Here is a 16,599-nt window from a genome sequence, read left to right as displayed (position 1 = left end):
CACCCTTCCCCCCACCCCCAACCCCCAACAGCCTAAGGATGTATTAAACAAATGTTTTTCTGCACCATCTGTCAGTGAGAATTCTACATGCAATAGGGATAGCAGAGCTCTGAACCCAACTGGTTTTATTTTCACGTAGCTGCAAACTGTCATGTTTTCATTAGCTGTTGAAATACATTTTAAGACCTGCAGCATTAACAACACTGCTGCTAAGCAGTAACAAGCTTCAAGAAAATTAAAGGGTGAAAACTGCACAGAATGGGGAAGTTTGGATAAGAAAGAACTTTGTTGGGGCTAATTTTCTTATGTCCTTATACCCATTATGCACAGAAGAAATAGGAGCAGGAGTAGGCCATCCTGCCCCTTGAGCCTGCTCCGCCATTCAACAAGATCATGGCTGATCTTCTACCTCAACGCCATTTTCCTGCACCATCCCCATATCCCTTGATGCCTTTAATATCTAGAAATCTATCGATCTCTGTTTTGAACGTACTCAATGACTGAGCCTCCACAGCCCTCTGGGGTAGAGAATTCCAAAGATTCACCACCCTCAGTGAAGAAATTTCTCCTCATCTCAGTCCTAAATGGCCTACTCCTTATTCTGAGACTGTGACCCCTGGTTCTAGACTCCCCAGCCAGGGGAAACATCCTCCTTGCATCTACCCTGTCGAGCCCTGTAAGAATTTTGTATGTTTCAATGAGATCACCTCTCATTCTTCTAAACTCTCGAGAATACAGGCTCAGTATACTCAATCTCTCCTCATACAACAATCCCACCATCCTAGGAATCAGTCTGGTGAACCTTCATTGCACTCCCTCTATGGCAAGTATATCCTTTCTTAGGTAAGGCGACCAAAATTGTACACAATACTCCAGGTGCGGTCTCACCAAGTCCCTATGCAATTGCAGTAAGACATCTTTACTCCTGTACTCAAATCCTCTTGTAATAAAGGCCTTCCTAATTGCTTGCTGCACCAAAGCATGTTAGCTTTCAGTGACTCATGTACAAGGACACTCAAGGTCCCTTTGAACATCAACATTTCCCACTCTCACCATTTAAAAAATACTCTGCATTTCTGTTTTTCCTACCAAAGTGGATGACTTCACATTTTTCCACATTATATTCCATCTGCCATGTTCTTGCCCACTCACTTAGCCTGTCCATATCCACTTGAAGCCTCTTTGCATCCTCCTCACAACCCCACCTAGTTTTGTGTCATCAGAATATAGATTATGAATAGCTGGGGTCCAAGCACCGACTCCTGCGGTACCCTACTAGTCACAGTCTACCAACCTGAAAAAGACCCGTTTATTCCTACTCTCTGTTTTCTGTCCGTTAGCCAATTCTCAATCCATGCCAGTATACTACCCCCAATTCCATGTGCTCTAACTTTGTTCACCAACCTCCTGTGTGGCACCTTATTGAAAGCCTTCTGGAAATCCAAATACACCACATCCACCGGTTCCCCCTCATCTATTCTACCAGTTACATCCGCAAAGAACTCCAATAGGTTTGTCAAACATGATTTCCTTTTCATAAATCCATGTTGACTCTGCCAAATGCTAAACAGTGGGGTTACATTTGCTACCCTCCAATCTGCAGGAACCGTTCCAGAATCTATAGGATTTTGGAAGATGACAACCAATGCATCCACTATCTCAATAGCCAGCTCTTTCAAAACCCTGGGATGTCGACCATCAGGTCCTTGGGATTTATTGACTTTCAGTCCCATTAATTTCTCTAGTACTATTTTTTTTAAACTAATACTAATTTCTTTCAGTTCCTCATTCTCGCCAGACCCTTGGTTCTCTAGTATTTCTGGGAGGTTTTTTGTGCCTTCTTCCATGAAGACAGACTCAAAGTATTTGTTTAATTTCTTTGCCATTTCCTTATTCCCCATTAGAAATTCTCCCGTCTGTGTCTGTAAGGGGCCCACATTTGCCTTCGCCTGTCTTCTCCTTTTAACATACCTATAGAAGCTTTTACAGTCCATTTTTATGTTTCTTGCTAGTTTACTCTCATATTCTATTTTTCCTTTCTTTATCAATTTCTTGGTCCTCCTTTGCTGAATTCTAAAATGTTCCCAATCCTCAGGCTTACTGCTTTTTCTGGCAACTTTATATGCCTCTTCCTTTGATTTAATACTATCTTTAATTTCTCTTGTTAGCCACTGCATTATAAGTGGGCATTATACAAAATTATTGTTTGAATAATTGCAACACCTAGTTATTGTAATAATTATTCAAATATTAACTTTTCCCTTGACAAGTTGTGACCATGCTCAGAATTGCACAGAGTCCTAATGGTTAAATAAACAGCAAGCAATTTTTTTCAAAATAAACGTATTAACCCTTATACACTCAGTGGGTTCAAGGAAATTACTGGACCCGAGTTGGGCAGTTTAAGGAATTGTCTCATGCATTGCCATACTGAAATAAGCACCAATGTTTTTATTATTGATATCTGAAAAACACAAGTGCCAGAATCATAGAAGTTACAACATGGAAACAGGCCCTTCGGCCCAACATGTCCATGTCGCCCAGTTTATACCACTAAGCTAGTCCCAATTGCCTGCACTTGGCCCATATCCCTCTATACCCATCTTACCCATGTAACTGTCCAAATGCTTTTTAAAAGACAAAATTGTACCCGCCTCTACTACTGCCTCTGGCAGCTCGTTCCAGACACTCACCACCCTTCGAGTGAAAAAATTGCCCCTCTGGACCCTTTTGTATCTCTCCCCTCTCACCTTAAATCTATGCCCCCTCGTTATAGACTCCCCTACCTTTGGGAAAAGATTTTGACTATCGACCTTATCTATGCCCCTCATTATTTTATAGACTTCTATAAGATCACCCCTTAACCTCCTACTCTCCAGGGAAAAAAGTCCCAGTCTGTCTAACCTCTCCCTGTAAGTCAAACCATCACGTCCCGGTAGCATCCAAGTAAATCTTTTCTGCACTCTTTCTAGTTTAATAATATCCTTTCTATAATAGGGTGACGAGAACTGTACACAGTACTCCAAGTGTGGCCTCACCAATGCCCTGTACAACTTCAACAAGACATCCCAACTCCTGCATTCAATGTTCTGACCAATGAAACCAAGCATGCAGAAGTAGCTTTATTTTCCTGTGAGCTATCTCACGTACTGTCCACTGTTGTACGAAGCCACAGAGGCCATTAGGTCCCAGTTTCATGCTGAGTTACTTAATCTCAGCTGGAGCAGCAGTAGCAGAGGGTCTGGAACTGGCCACAACTTCCTTAGGGTAGGGAGGAGGAGGAGGGAGGAGGGAAAAAAACAACCAGGGTTCTCCTTCCTGTCCATTAACCAGTGACCAACGCTGACAGTGGTCTTGTGTGGATATCAGGTGAGGACAGGGTCAGGCGGTTCTGCTGTAGTTGAACAACCTGCTGATATTCAGATGAACAATGGGAAATTAGGTGAAGTAGTGGTGGGCAACTGGCACTCAAAGAACCAGACCCAAGCAAAGAGTCAATGCCTCTAAGAGAGGAGATGGAGAGAGGCAAAAACTGGCAGGAAAAAAAAAGGCAGGGGTTGTTGCCAAAGGAGTATACTTTTCGGGGGCCCCACAGTGCAAAAGCACGTGCACAAGCAGACTCCTCCACAGCATGCCTAGAGTTAATTTACAAGAATGCAATAAAATGAGAATATTTTTCCTCCTCCAAAATGCTGCAGCTGTAAAAGTAACCGTGTAGCAAAAAAAAGTTTACAGTAAACAGTACTAAAACATACCTATGTGAATGCCAAGTCATGTGGTTAGTCCATATCTAAACCTAGGATTACACTGGTGAAAAGGGTTAAGCCATTGCCAAAAGGGGGAGAAGTTTACAGTCAGTGTAGGTCATCGAGGATAGAGGTGGTAGTTGCCCGAGAATTAATGCAATTCAGGTTGTAGGAAGCAAAGATCTGGACAAGGCAATATTGATGGAATGGTTATACGTTGACAGGCCAGTGAGAAGGACATGGTAGAAATTGAGTTTAGGCGAGACAAAAGATTGTATAAGGATATGGAAGCAGCAACATAGAAACATAGAAAATAGGAGCAGGAGTAGGCCATTCGGCCCTTTGAGCCTGCTCCGCCATTCAATATGATCATGGCTGATCCTCTATCTCAATACCATAATCCTGCTCTCTCCCCAAACCCCATGATGCCTTTTGCGTCTAGAAATCTATCTAGCTCCTTCTTAAATATATTCAGTGACATGGCCTCCACAGCCTTCTGTGGGAGAGAATTCCACAGGTTCACTAACCTCTGAGTGAAGAAATTTCTCCTCATCTCAGTCCTAAATGTCCTACCCCGTATCCTCAGACTGTGACCCCTCGTTCTGGACCCCCCCCAGCCAGGGGAAACATCCTCCCTGCACTGTCTAGTCCTGTCAGAATTTTATATGTTTCAATGAGATCCCCTCTCATTCTTCTAAACTCGAGTGAATACAGGCCTAGTCGACCCAATCTCTCCTCATACGACAGTTCTGCCATCCCAGGAATCAGTCTGGTGAACCTTCACTGCACTCCCTCTCTATGGCAAGGACATCCTTTCTTAGGTAAGGAGTCCAAAACTGCACACAATACTCCACCAAGACCAACAGGGGTGAGGTAGGGACGAAGGGAATCAACAAAGGTGCAAGTAGGCAGCCTCGGTGATACAGGATAGGGGGTTTAATGCTCAGCTGTGGGTCGAACAGCAGGCCAAGTTTGTGCACATTCTATTCAGGCTGCACGAGCAACTAGGAAAGCGAGGTCACGACTGAAGAATTTACACGACTTTCATACTGTCCATTTTTTTGTCCATTTACTCAATCCATTAGCCAGAACACGTCACTGCATTATAGCCTCAGATCCTGAATAACACTGACATTTTGTGTCTCAGTTAATAAGCAGGTTGTCAATAGGATTTTGATAACACCTCCAATAAAGCTGAAAAATCATGACTGAAGACCGATGAACACGGTGCAAAATAGCTCACAATTACCGCCTCCACTGTATTCTGACCTTTTAGTCGCTAAGATGAGCAAGCATTTCTGCCACAACTGACCTTTACCATTGGCATTATCCATCACAGTATTCAGAAACTGACAAATATTTTCAGGGGCCCAAGGCACCACTTTATCTAGTCTCCTGATCCACAGAAGCTAGTCTGGCAGATCTGAAAATGTTACCAACACCTTGACGCAGAAGGAATTTCTCTTTTTTTTAAAAATCAGTTTTTACTGAAGCATTCTAAAGCTTATTCAGCCAACATGTCTACTTATGTTATTTCTGGAGTTCATTGGTACAATGAAACACCCATATAAAGTCTATTTATAGTGTATTTGTTGAGTTTTGTAAATGTTTATTGCTTGATATCCATGTTGTGCAAAGGTTTAAAATAAAAGCAGTTTTTTTGTTGAAGTGATAAATGTTTTGCTTAACTGTAATCTGTTGTTACGAACGTCATTTAACTCTGACAACAAAACTTGTAGGAGTTTTGCTATTTGTGGATTTCCTTTTAACTGTTTGACAGCCCCAAAGTTTTGCTGCTATCAAGTTTTCAGCTGCTCCAAGTGCCATCCCATTTATAGGGATAAATTAGGACTGAAAGGAAGATTCAGACCTAGTTCATCACTGTAAATGTTATTAATCAAACAGTCATGAGACAAAACCTACATTTCTAGATGCATTTCTGGAAGTTTCAGGCACCAGACACAACTGCTGACTTTACATTCCGAACACTGTAAACTGCTCACATGCAGCAGCAGCAGCAGCAGCGCAGTCTTCATTTCGTAAATTTTGTTCAGAAGTCCTCCCTCCTCCACCCCCAACAGATGGTAACAGCTTGCAAAAATAAGGCCACAGTTCTATTAGGTTGATTTCCTTCTTCTTCCCTGAAGTTTCAACTCACCTCTGTAATCCCTGAGACAACTGCTTTGTCCACATTCACTAGTACCTGTTCCTTTGTCTGGCACACTCCAGAAGACCATGCTGCACAACAATGGTGAAGCCAACAGTGACCTGTTAACCAAAAATTAAGAATATACATGAGAGAGAATATTTTATTCTGAATTTTAAATAATTCACATTTCATGGACTTACCTTCGTACATATTTCCCAAAACATTGTTAAACTATCTCTTTGGAGGTCTTATTTCTGGTCTACCTTAAAAATTAGTTATTTTACATCTATTGATAACTATGCATTACTTTAGGGCTGAGCAAGATGCAAACATGACCTGTGTGACACTACAGTTACAGTTATTGAATGATGGTACCACCAGTTGCCTGGTGGTACACATGGAGGTTCATGGAGATCTTTTGAGCTGGGAGGTAAAGCTTCTACATCGCACCATGCTGGACCGCCATTGGTAAGTACCGACCATTCTAGTTATAATTCTGGGCCATAATGGTGAATTGTACATCCAGCACTGTAAAACACCATGTACATCGTTAGCAGAGACACTCTGGTTCTCCAGGAATAGGCCTAGACAATATTGATATACAAAGCACGCACACACCCTGATACAATAGATTGCTGAACATCCCATACTTTATAAAAAGACAAATAGAACTGCTTTAAAACATTTTTTCCATAGTGGAAATAATTTTTATGGATGCAACAAAAACCTCAACTCATCTTTGCTATACCATCCTCTCAAATGATAAAATATTCTGCATGTCACCATCTATAACAAAATAACACAGGATTACTTCAGACCTCATTTGTGAACGCTTTAATAAAGGTATGGGCTAATCAGGTGCAATCAACATGGATTTGTGACAGGCAGATCATAGTTGATTAATTTTGAAAGAGTTAAGACGAGTAGTGAAAGATTATTTCCACTAGTTTGTGAATCACTAACGAAAAGATATAAACTTGATCTTGGTACTGAAAGGACAAAGAGGAGATTGGAAGAATTTTTGTCACACAAAGGGTTATTAGAATATGGAATACGTTACCACAAGTGGCTATCAAGTCCAAGTCAATTACAAAATTAAGAGGGAAGTAGATAAACATGGAGAGAATAATGTGTCTGTGCTTCTAATACCTGAAGGTTCAAATAAGGCCTGGACATCAATATCATCAGGAAGGCCAACTTGACTGAGTTCATCCCAGTATCTGCTTGTCTGTTCTTCAGAGGTCACTGGAACATTAATACATGTAGACAGAGGATCTGCAGTGTTGCAAGGAGACCTGGTGCAAAACAGAAGAGAAGTAATTCAATATATTTTTGTTTTAAGATTCAATTTTTGTTAAAGTTTCAATTTTGTGACTGTACATTCTGCAAAGCAATAATGAAACCATTTGAGCAGTGAGTTGAAGTGCACTCTGCACAATTGACATGGTGAACAGTTGAGAACTTATCAACAGGACTTTATAAAACAAATACATTTGCTGCATATTAAAGTATAATCTGTATAGCAGGCACAAATCCTCCATTTCTCAGCTGATTCACTGAAGATTATTTTGCTGGCTAATGCCATCATTTCAAAAAAGCAACTGGCCAATTATATCAAAAAGTAAAATATTCTGAATACAAATAAATTGTATTTGTTGAAGGGTTATTTTCAGAAATTTCTTTTTGCAGAAATCTTGACACTTTCACAGATATAGCAGAGACTGAATCAATAAGTGTGAGAAGACAATTGAGAGTTAAAAAGACAATGGACATACCATGATCACTTCACATTTATCTTTCTTATAAGACAGATGTACCACACTGCAATGAAGACTAGTGACAGTTTTTTTTAAAATTATCCGTTTGTGGGATGTGGGCGTCGCTGGCGAGGCCGGCATTTATTGCCCATCCCTAATTGCCCTCGAGAAGGTGGTGGTGAGCCGCCTTCTTGAACTGCTGCAGTCCGTGTGGTGAAGCTTCTCCCACAGTGCTATTGGGAAGGCAGTTCCAGGATTTTGACCCAGCGACGATCAAGGAACAGCGATATATTTCCAAGTCGGAATGGTGTGTGACTTGGAGGAGAAGGTGCAGGTGGTGTTGTTCCCACGTGCCTGCTGCTCTTGTCCTTATAGGTGGTACAGGTCGCGGGTTTGGGAGGTGCTGTCGAAGAAGCCTTGGCGAGTTGCTGTTGTGCATCCTGTGGATGGTACACACTGCAGCCACAGTGCGCCGGTGATGAAGGGAGTGAATGTTTAAGGTGGTGGATGGGGTGCCAATCAAGTGGGCTGCTTTGTCCTGGATGGTGTCGAGCTTCTGAGTGTTGTTGGAGCTACACTCATCCAGGCAAGTGGAGAGTATTCCATCACACTCCTGACTTGTGCCTTGTAGATGGTGGAAAGGCTTTGGGGAGTCAGGAGGTGAGTCACTCGCCACAGAATACCCAGCCTCTGACCTGCTCTTGTAGCCACAGTATTTATATGGCTGGTCCAGTTAAGTTTCTGGTCAATGGTGACCCCCAGGATGTTGATGGTGGGGGATTCGGCGATGGTAATGCAGTTGAATATCAAGGGGAGGTGATTAGACTCTCTCTTGTTGGAGATGGTCATTGCCTGGCCCGAATGTTACTTGCCACTTATAAGCCCAAGCCTGGATGTTGTCCAGGTCTTGCTGCATGCGGGCTTGGACTGCTTCATTATTTGAGGGTTTGCGAATGGTGCTGAACACTGCAATCATCAGCGAGCATCCCCAACACATGAAATAAGAGGCGCAATTCTCTCATGGTGTTGATCCTGTAAGGCAGGTGTGTTATATCATGTAATGCACTATGTATTATTCTGCTATTAAGGTAGAGCTGTGTCCTTTCAGGCCACAATCTAATTGATAAGTTAAGAAGTTTGTTTGGTGAAGGAATTTTACAGATTCAAAAGTCCTCAAAGTTTTAGGCTGCATGTCAACCGCGTGTTTTGCATTGCACCGAAGTATGATGTCTGATGCATGACAGGGCTCAAGACTTTATAATATACTAGCAAATCTCCCTTGATTCCAACAATGGTTATACTATTGTAAGGGGAAAGGTACTGGGTGTGGAAGGGTATACAGTTTCAGTGAAAGAATTTGGAAATAACTTTGTATGAAATCTCCCCAGACAGTGAAGTATTTTTTGATTGTTTCCTGGAAATGTAAACAGTATTTTCCTCAGCCATCGTAGGTAGAAATAAATAAATCTCTGCATGCAATACACGGGTGCAGCTCTTTACATTCATTGTAAATTTTTGTTTAAGGTTATGTATTTTTGTAGAGAATGCCAGGAAATATGTAAAGCTTCAAAGATAAACTAATTTGCATCTTTCCTTTTTTACCAAATATCTCTGCAACTTATTACCAAAACATCTTTAAACTATTAATATATTACAATTTTATATCTGCATGCACTTTTAAAAAGAAACTGTTCTCTGGATGTGAGCATTACTGGCAAGGCCACAATTATTCTCCATCCCTAGGATGCCTGCCCTGTGAAGGTGGTGGTGGGCCTTCTCCTTGAACTGCTGCAGTTCTTGTGGTTATAAATTCCACTTTCCACATTTACAGTGGTGCAGATATAAACTTGCCACGCTGTAATTACATCCTCTCATCAGTAGTTGTGCTGCAGCACCTAGTTCTGTCGTTCCCAGCTCCTTAACCTGTACTGCAGAGAAACACCTATGGTCCAACCAACACTATTTCTCTGCTTCCCAAATGACTGTATGTTATAATATTTAACTATATACAATATAAAAATCAATTATATAAAAATAACATATAATTTTCAAAAATGACAAATAGATCTACATCACCTGATCTAATTGTTCCTTGCCTCTAACCCCACTTCAACTGAATATTCCACTAGGTCTTGCCCGAATTTGCTGACTAAATGTAAGGCAGATCAGCCAGCATAAAGTGTACATCATTTTTACTTTCAAAAATTACCATAGAAAAAGTGGAAGAATTCATGCTCTACCTTACCTTTGATGTGTTAGACAAAAAAAAACTTCCCAATTAACTTAAATGCACCTAACATGGCTTTCCGGAGAAGAGGAGAGGGATTACAAACAGCAAGTCTTAGTTCTATGAAAGCTGGCACATTCCGCTGTCGATTTCTAGAGGTTATGCATGCTGGAAGCTTTATTTTGGTAATTTAAGTCTCTTCAGCTAACAGTGATGAGTTTGGGAACTTGCATTAAGTCTAGACTCGAGCTTCTCTCGTAGCCACAGGTCTCTGGCATAAAACATTATTACAGGCATTTCAAGTACAGTAAATGCTACTGTAAACTTAACCATTTTCTTGTAAATTTTAACAATTATTACATCATAGTTACAAACCACTTCAGCTTAATGGAAATTTGAGCAAGCCAGCTGCAATTGCAATACAGAAATCTGCGAGTGTGAGACAAAAATGCATCCTAGATGCAATGTTTATTTATATATACTAGCATATCCTTCTTGGCAATACTCTGAGCCATAGGGGTGCTAGGCCTTGTAATGCACAATATCAAGGCCATTGATATACAGTGCCTAAATATGTCAATATTATCTTTGTCCCAGGCTTATGTTAGCTCCCAGAAGAGACTTGCCTGACATCAATGATGCTGCTACGTTAGATGTCTCTCAAAGTGAAGTACAGGACTAGCCGGTCCCAAAAACTAATACTCTTTAGTCGCCTAATGCTTCAAATATTTATCCAATTCTTTCAAATTATTTTCACACTATGTGCCTCCACTGCCTCTTGGGTAGTACATAAAGTGCTTAGATTTAAACTGTTGGTTTCCTCTTCCAAGTTTAAGCCAGTGTCCCTTGGTTCTAGAGTTTGTGGAAATCACAAACTGCTGTACGTTGCACTGTTACTTTCAATAAACTATTCACCAATATCCCCAGATCACACTCCAGTGATGCAATCTGTAGTCTAGAGCCATTTAGTTTATTATTCCACTATTTATTTCTCTTCCCTAGTCACATTACCTTGCATTTGTCCATATGAAATGCTATTTGACACTCATCGTCCCATCTATCCAACTTATCCAGAATACTTTTTGCCTTTTCCCTATTGTTTTAAGTCCCATGAACTATTTGGTATCTGCAAACTTAGGAAGCTTGGTTTCTGCCCCCAGCTCCAAATAATTTGACTACACTGTAAATAGCAAAAGCCCCAGCACCGATACCTATGGCATCCTGCTAATGATCACTTCATTGCCAACCGCCCTTTGCTTTCACTGAAATAAAAACAGAAAATGCTGGAGAAGTTGAACAAGTCAGGCAGCATCTGTGGAGAAAGAAACAGTTAACATTTCAGGCCTGATTTGTTGAGCTTCTCCAGCATTTTCTGTTTTTATTTCAGATTTTCAGATTTCCAGCATCAGTGATATTTTGCCTTTGCTTTCACTGGTCTAGCCATTTTTTAATCCACCTCAAAAGTTTGCCTCCTTTCATTGCCTTCCTCCTTTGTGGACAAATTATGTGTGACACAATACCAAAAGCCTTCATGAAATTCAAAAGTAACACATCATATCTACAGAATTGCTGTTGTCAACAAGGTTCATCACTTCAAGAACTACAGAAAATTTGTTCGGCAAGACCTCCAACTCATGAATCCACGCTAAATCTTTCTCAGCATATCTTTCAGAATACCCTCTAATATTTTACCAACAATGGATGTTAGGCTCACTGGTAGTTTTTCTAGTCATCCCTATCCCAATAGATTGGTGTGAAGGTAGCTTTTTTCCAATCCTTTGGGAACTACTTTTATTTCTAATGATTCCCAAAAGATAGTGGCAAGGATGTGGTCGATTTCACTAGCCATTTCTTTAAGTAGTCTTGGGTGAAGCATATCCAGGTCTGGTGACTTGTCTTTCTTCGGTTCATCAGTGGCTGGCTTATTTGTAATTTCTATTGTTTTTATTACTTCCTCAATCCCCATTGGAAACTGCAATATCCATGCCAGGGAGACAGTCCATATTGTGAACAGAGAATTTATTTAGTATATTTACTATCAGTTGGCCACTTGATAGCATGTCAAATTTAGTTAAACCAGAGAATACATAATACAATCAAGGAGAATCAACATGGTTTTATGACGGGGAAATAATGTCTGACAAATTTATTAGAGTTCTTTGAGGAAGTAACGGGCAGGGTGGACAATGGGAAACCAATGGATGCAGTATATCTGGATTTCCAAAAGGCATTTGATAAGGTGCCACATAAAAGATTACTGCACAAGAGCTCATGGTGTTGGGGGTAATATACTGGCATGGATAGAAACTTGGCTAACTAACAGAAAACAGAGTCTGGATAAAAGGGTCATTTTCAAAATGGCAATCTGTAACTAGTGGGGTGCCGCAGGGCTCAGTGCTGGAGCCTCAACTATTTACAATATATATCAATGACTTGGATGAAGGAACAGAGTGTCTTGTGGCCAAATTTGCTGATGATACAAAAATAGGTGGAAAAGCAAGTTGTGATGAGGACACAAAGTGTCTGCAAAGGGATATTAACAGGTTAAGCTAATGGGCAAAAATTTGGCCGATGGAATATATGGAAGTCATCCACTTTGGGAGGAAAAATAAAAAAGCAAATTATTTGAATGGAGAAATGCTGTGGTACAGAGGGATCTGGGTGTCCTCGTACACGAAACACAGAGTCAACATACAGTGCAGCAGGTAATCCGGAAGGCAAACACAATATTGGCCTTTATTTCTAGGGGGATGGAGTATAAAAGAAGGGAAGTCATGCTACAACTGTACAGGGTGCTGGTGAGACCACACCTGGAGTACTGCGTACAGTTCTGGTGCCCTTATTTAAGGAAGGACATACTTGCATTGGAGGCAGTTCACTAGGTTGATTCCGGGTATGGAAGGGTTGTCTTATGAGGAAAGATTGAACAGGTTGGGTCTATTCTCATTGGAGTTTAGAAGGATAAGAGAAGATCTTATTGAAACATACAAGATTCTGAGGAGACTCAATAGGGTAGATGCTGAGAGGATGTTACCCCTCATGGGGGAATCGTCTCAGAATAAGAGGTCGCCCGTTTAAGACGGAAATGAGGAGGAATTTCTTCTCCCAGAGGGTCGTGAATCTTGGGAATTCTTTACCCCAAAAAGCTGTGGAGGTTGAGTCATTGAATACATTCAAGGCTGAGTTAGACAATTTTTTTTAATATTCGTTTATGGGATGTGGGCGTCGCTGGCAAGGCCAGCATTTATTGCCCATCCCTAATTGCCCTCGAGAAGGTGGTGGTGAGCCTTTGATCATCAAGGGAGTCAAAGGATATGGGGAAAGGGCAGGAAAGTGGAGTTGAAGTAAAAATCAGATCAGCCATGATCTCATTAAATGGCGGAGCAGGCTCGAGGGGCCGAATGGCCTACTTCTGCTCCTGTCTCTTATGGTCTTATGGTCAGAGAAAGTGATATGCCAAAGGAATCACTCCAGAGACTATTCTTCTTTCAATGGTGCCACCATTTCCTTTATTTTTATACACAATATATATATAGAAATAGACATATCTTATTTGTTGCAAAATATATATTTTTAATCTTGCTTGCTATCCTAACCTCATTTTCAATTTTAGCTTTCCTGACCAGTTTCTTGACCTCCTTGTTTCTAAATGCATCTCGGTCCACTGTGCTACCAATTGTTTTATACTTTAGGAACCATCTACTTTTGCCCTCATTCCCCACATTACTTCCAATAATGTTACCAATGCGAGTCTTTTCCCTCTGTTGCTCTTCTTCCCTATGGTATGTATCTATCTGTATTGTGTATCGGATTTTTAAACATTACGGGCTTTTCTACCATGTTTTTCCCCTCTAACTGTGCTGTTGAACGTTTCCATTATAGTCCTCTTCTATTCTATCATGTCTATCTTTAAAATGCACCATATTGCAGTCATTGTTGCTAAGGCGTTCTCTGACCTGCTCTACCATCTCCAGGTTGTTACTTAATATCAGGTTGGACAGCTCCTGCTCATATGTGTCCCCTGAACAAGCGTTCCATCGAACAATCCAGAATCCGTCTTTACTCTGCACCCTTTACAGATTGCCCAATGTAACCCTGGTAAATTTTAATTACCCATAAGAACTGCAGCTGCTCCAAGACACACTTTCCTCATTTCACGACACTGTTCTTTCTGACCTGGTGGTCTATAGCAGACAGCCAGTCAGTTTCCTTCCTTTCATCCCTCTCCACAGGCCTTCCACCTTATTTAATCCAGATATAGATAGGGCAATCTGTGTTATACTCAAATTCTCTTTCACATTAAACGGCTACACCCTCTCCACGTTTGTCTTTTCTATCTCTACAAAGTAATCTGTATCCTTGTACTTTTGTCCAACCTTCACCATTGTTGAACCAGGTCACGGAAACAAAGCTTTGACTAGAACAAAATCCGTACGACAAACGATCTTGGCAACTGACCTTGTTCCCATATCGGGTTTCTTTTCAGTGTAGGCACGAAATTGAAAGGTAAGCATCCCAGATCACACTCCAAGCAGTGTGACAACGAGTGGGACCTTGAAGCTGATGATCAGCACTCTAAGCTACAGTTGATACACAGTCCAAGTGGACTTGTGTGAGAGAAAAATTGAGAGATGGTGAGAGGAAGGGAAAAATAGATGTACTGAGGATTAAAAAAAAATCGACACCTGAAATATTCCAGCTCTTAAATCACACATATGCTACGATATTAATGTCATTCTCTACTTTGTTTCCCCTCACCTTCCCAAAGCACCACGTCCTTGATTATTGCTAAGAAACCAGAATTGGCGGCCAACCAGAATTCTCCAACACAACAAAGCTATGACTTGGACAAAATCCAATTTGGCTCCTAATACAGGTTACATCATCACATTTCAACATCACTGAAAACTTATGAACAGGATGTCAAGTAAACAAATGTAGTTCAGTTCCGTTCCAACAGTTATCGAAAATAGCGGATCGCTTGGGATGTGTTACAACAGTGCATCATAGGCCTGGTATCTGCGCCGAAGACAAAATAAGTAGGGCATGATATACCCTTATTTTAATCCAGTCTACCACGTATTTTAGCAAATATAAGCAGAGAACTTTATAATTACCTAGGTTCCTTAAATGTAGCTAATACCTTGACGTTGGGTAGCATACAAACATGAGCAGATAGCCTTTAACAAAGAATAGTAGACTAAAGGCCAACCTGTTCCCATCTCAACCAATGAGCCGGAGTGACAAGATAGAGGTTCACACACTTACGATTTCTTAGATGTAGTTCAAAAGTGGGGCTGTTTGCTGATGATTGCACAGTGTTTGGCTCCATTCGCAATTCCTCAGATTATGAAGCAGTCCACATCTGCATGCAGCAAGACCTGGGCAATATCCAGGCTTGGGCTGATAAGTGGCAAGTAAAAAAGTGCCAGGCAATGACCACTTCCAACAATAGAGAGCCGAACCACCTCCCCCTGACATTCAATGGTATTACCATTGCTGAATTTACCACTGACCACAATCTCAACGGGATCAGCCACAAAAATGCTGTGGCTACCACAGCACGTGAGAGACTAGGTATTCTGCAGCAAGTGTATCAGCTCCTTGATTCCCCAAAGCCTCTCCACCCCCTACAGGACACAAGTCAGGAGCGTGATGGAATACTCTCAATTTGCCTGGGTTGGTGAAGCTGCAACAGCACAAAAAGCTAGACATTCTCTAGGACAAAGCAGTCCACTTGATTGTCACCCCATCCACCAGATTAAACATCTACACCATCTACCACTGACGCACCGTGGTTACAGTGTGTGCTATCTACAGGATGCACTGCAGGAAGTTGACAAGGCTTCTTCAGCAGCACCCCCCCAAACCAGTGATCTCCACCACCTAGAAGGAAAAGGGCAGCAGCTGCATGGGAACACCATCACCTCCAAGTGCCGCTCCAAGTCACACGCCATCCTCACTTGGACACATATTGCTGTTCCTTCATCCTGGGTCAAGATTCAAGATTCTAGAACTCCCTACCAAACAGCACTGTGGCAGCACATTCACCACACGGACTGCAGCGGTTCAAGAAGGCAGCTCACCACCACCTTCTCAAGGGCAACTTGGGATGGGCAATAAATGCCAGCGATGCCCATATCCAGAGAATAAATATAGAAAGAAAAGTTCCTGATCTCAGCCAGCTGTCTGATCTATTCATAACAAAATTCTTCACAAACTTAGCATCACTACACAAATCACTGAAGGTGAACATTAACAGGTTAGCAATTTTAATTGGAAAATTTAAGGAATCCACAAGCTGACCGTGTCAGCATCAAAGCCCATTGGTACTGCATGAAGTATCAACTTTTAAATGATTTGCTAACAAACATGAAAGCATACGTATTCCAGCAGCTTTTAGTCTTGGATTTCATAGAATAGAATCATACAGCACTGAAGGAGGCCATACAGCCCATTGTGCCTTGGGTGGCTCTTTGAAAGAGCTATCCAATTAGTCCCACTCCCCTGTTCTTTCCCCATAACCATGCAATTTTTTCCTTTAAGTATTTATCCAATTCCCTTTTGAAAGTTACTAGTGAATCCATTTCCACCACCCTGTCAGGTAATGTATTCCAGATCATCATAACTCGCTGAGTAAAAAAATCTCAACTCCCCCCCTGGCCTTTTTTGGCAATTATCTTAAATCTGGGTCCTCTGGTTACCGACCCTCCTACTAGT

At 41.3% G+C, this 16,599-nt stretch overlaps 1 protein-coding gene across 10 annotated transcripts in view; it reads right to left on the bottom strand.

The window, feature by feature from the left end:
* Positions 1-16,599, bottom strand: part of kmt2ca (lysine (K)-specific methyltransferase 2Ca) — a 424,137-nt gene that overhangs the window by 237,383 nt on the left and 170,155 nt on the right. For 9 of the 10 annotated variants that reach the window (XM_068008355.1, XM_068008384.1, XM_068008402.1 and 6 more), the window contains exons 6-7: positions 7,045-7,190; positions 5,905-6,014 (exon numbers count right to left, since the gene is read on the bottom strand). In XM_068008355.1, the coding sequence (XP_067864456.1) occupies positions 5,905-6,014; positions 7,045-7,190 (256 nt within the window). The remainder of the gene's footprint in view (positions 1-5,904; positions 6,015-7,044; positions 7,191-16,599) is intronic. The other variant, XM_068008395.1, reaches the window with a different exon arrangement.

Source organism: Heptranchias perlo, chromosome 2 (genome assembly GCF_035084215.1).
Source record: "Heptranchias perlo isolate sHepPer1 chromosome 2, sHepPer1.hap1, whole genome shotgun sequence".
Taxonomy (NCBI): Eukaryota; Metazoa; Chordata; class Chondrichthyes; order Hexanchiformes; family Hexanchidae; genus Heptranchias; species Heptranchias perlo.
The sequence above is the reverse complement of the archived record's forward strand: the minus strand, read 5'-3'. Positions and strand labels throughout refer to the sequence as shown.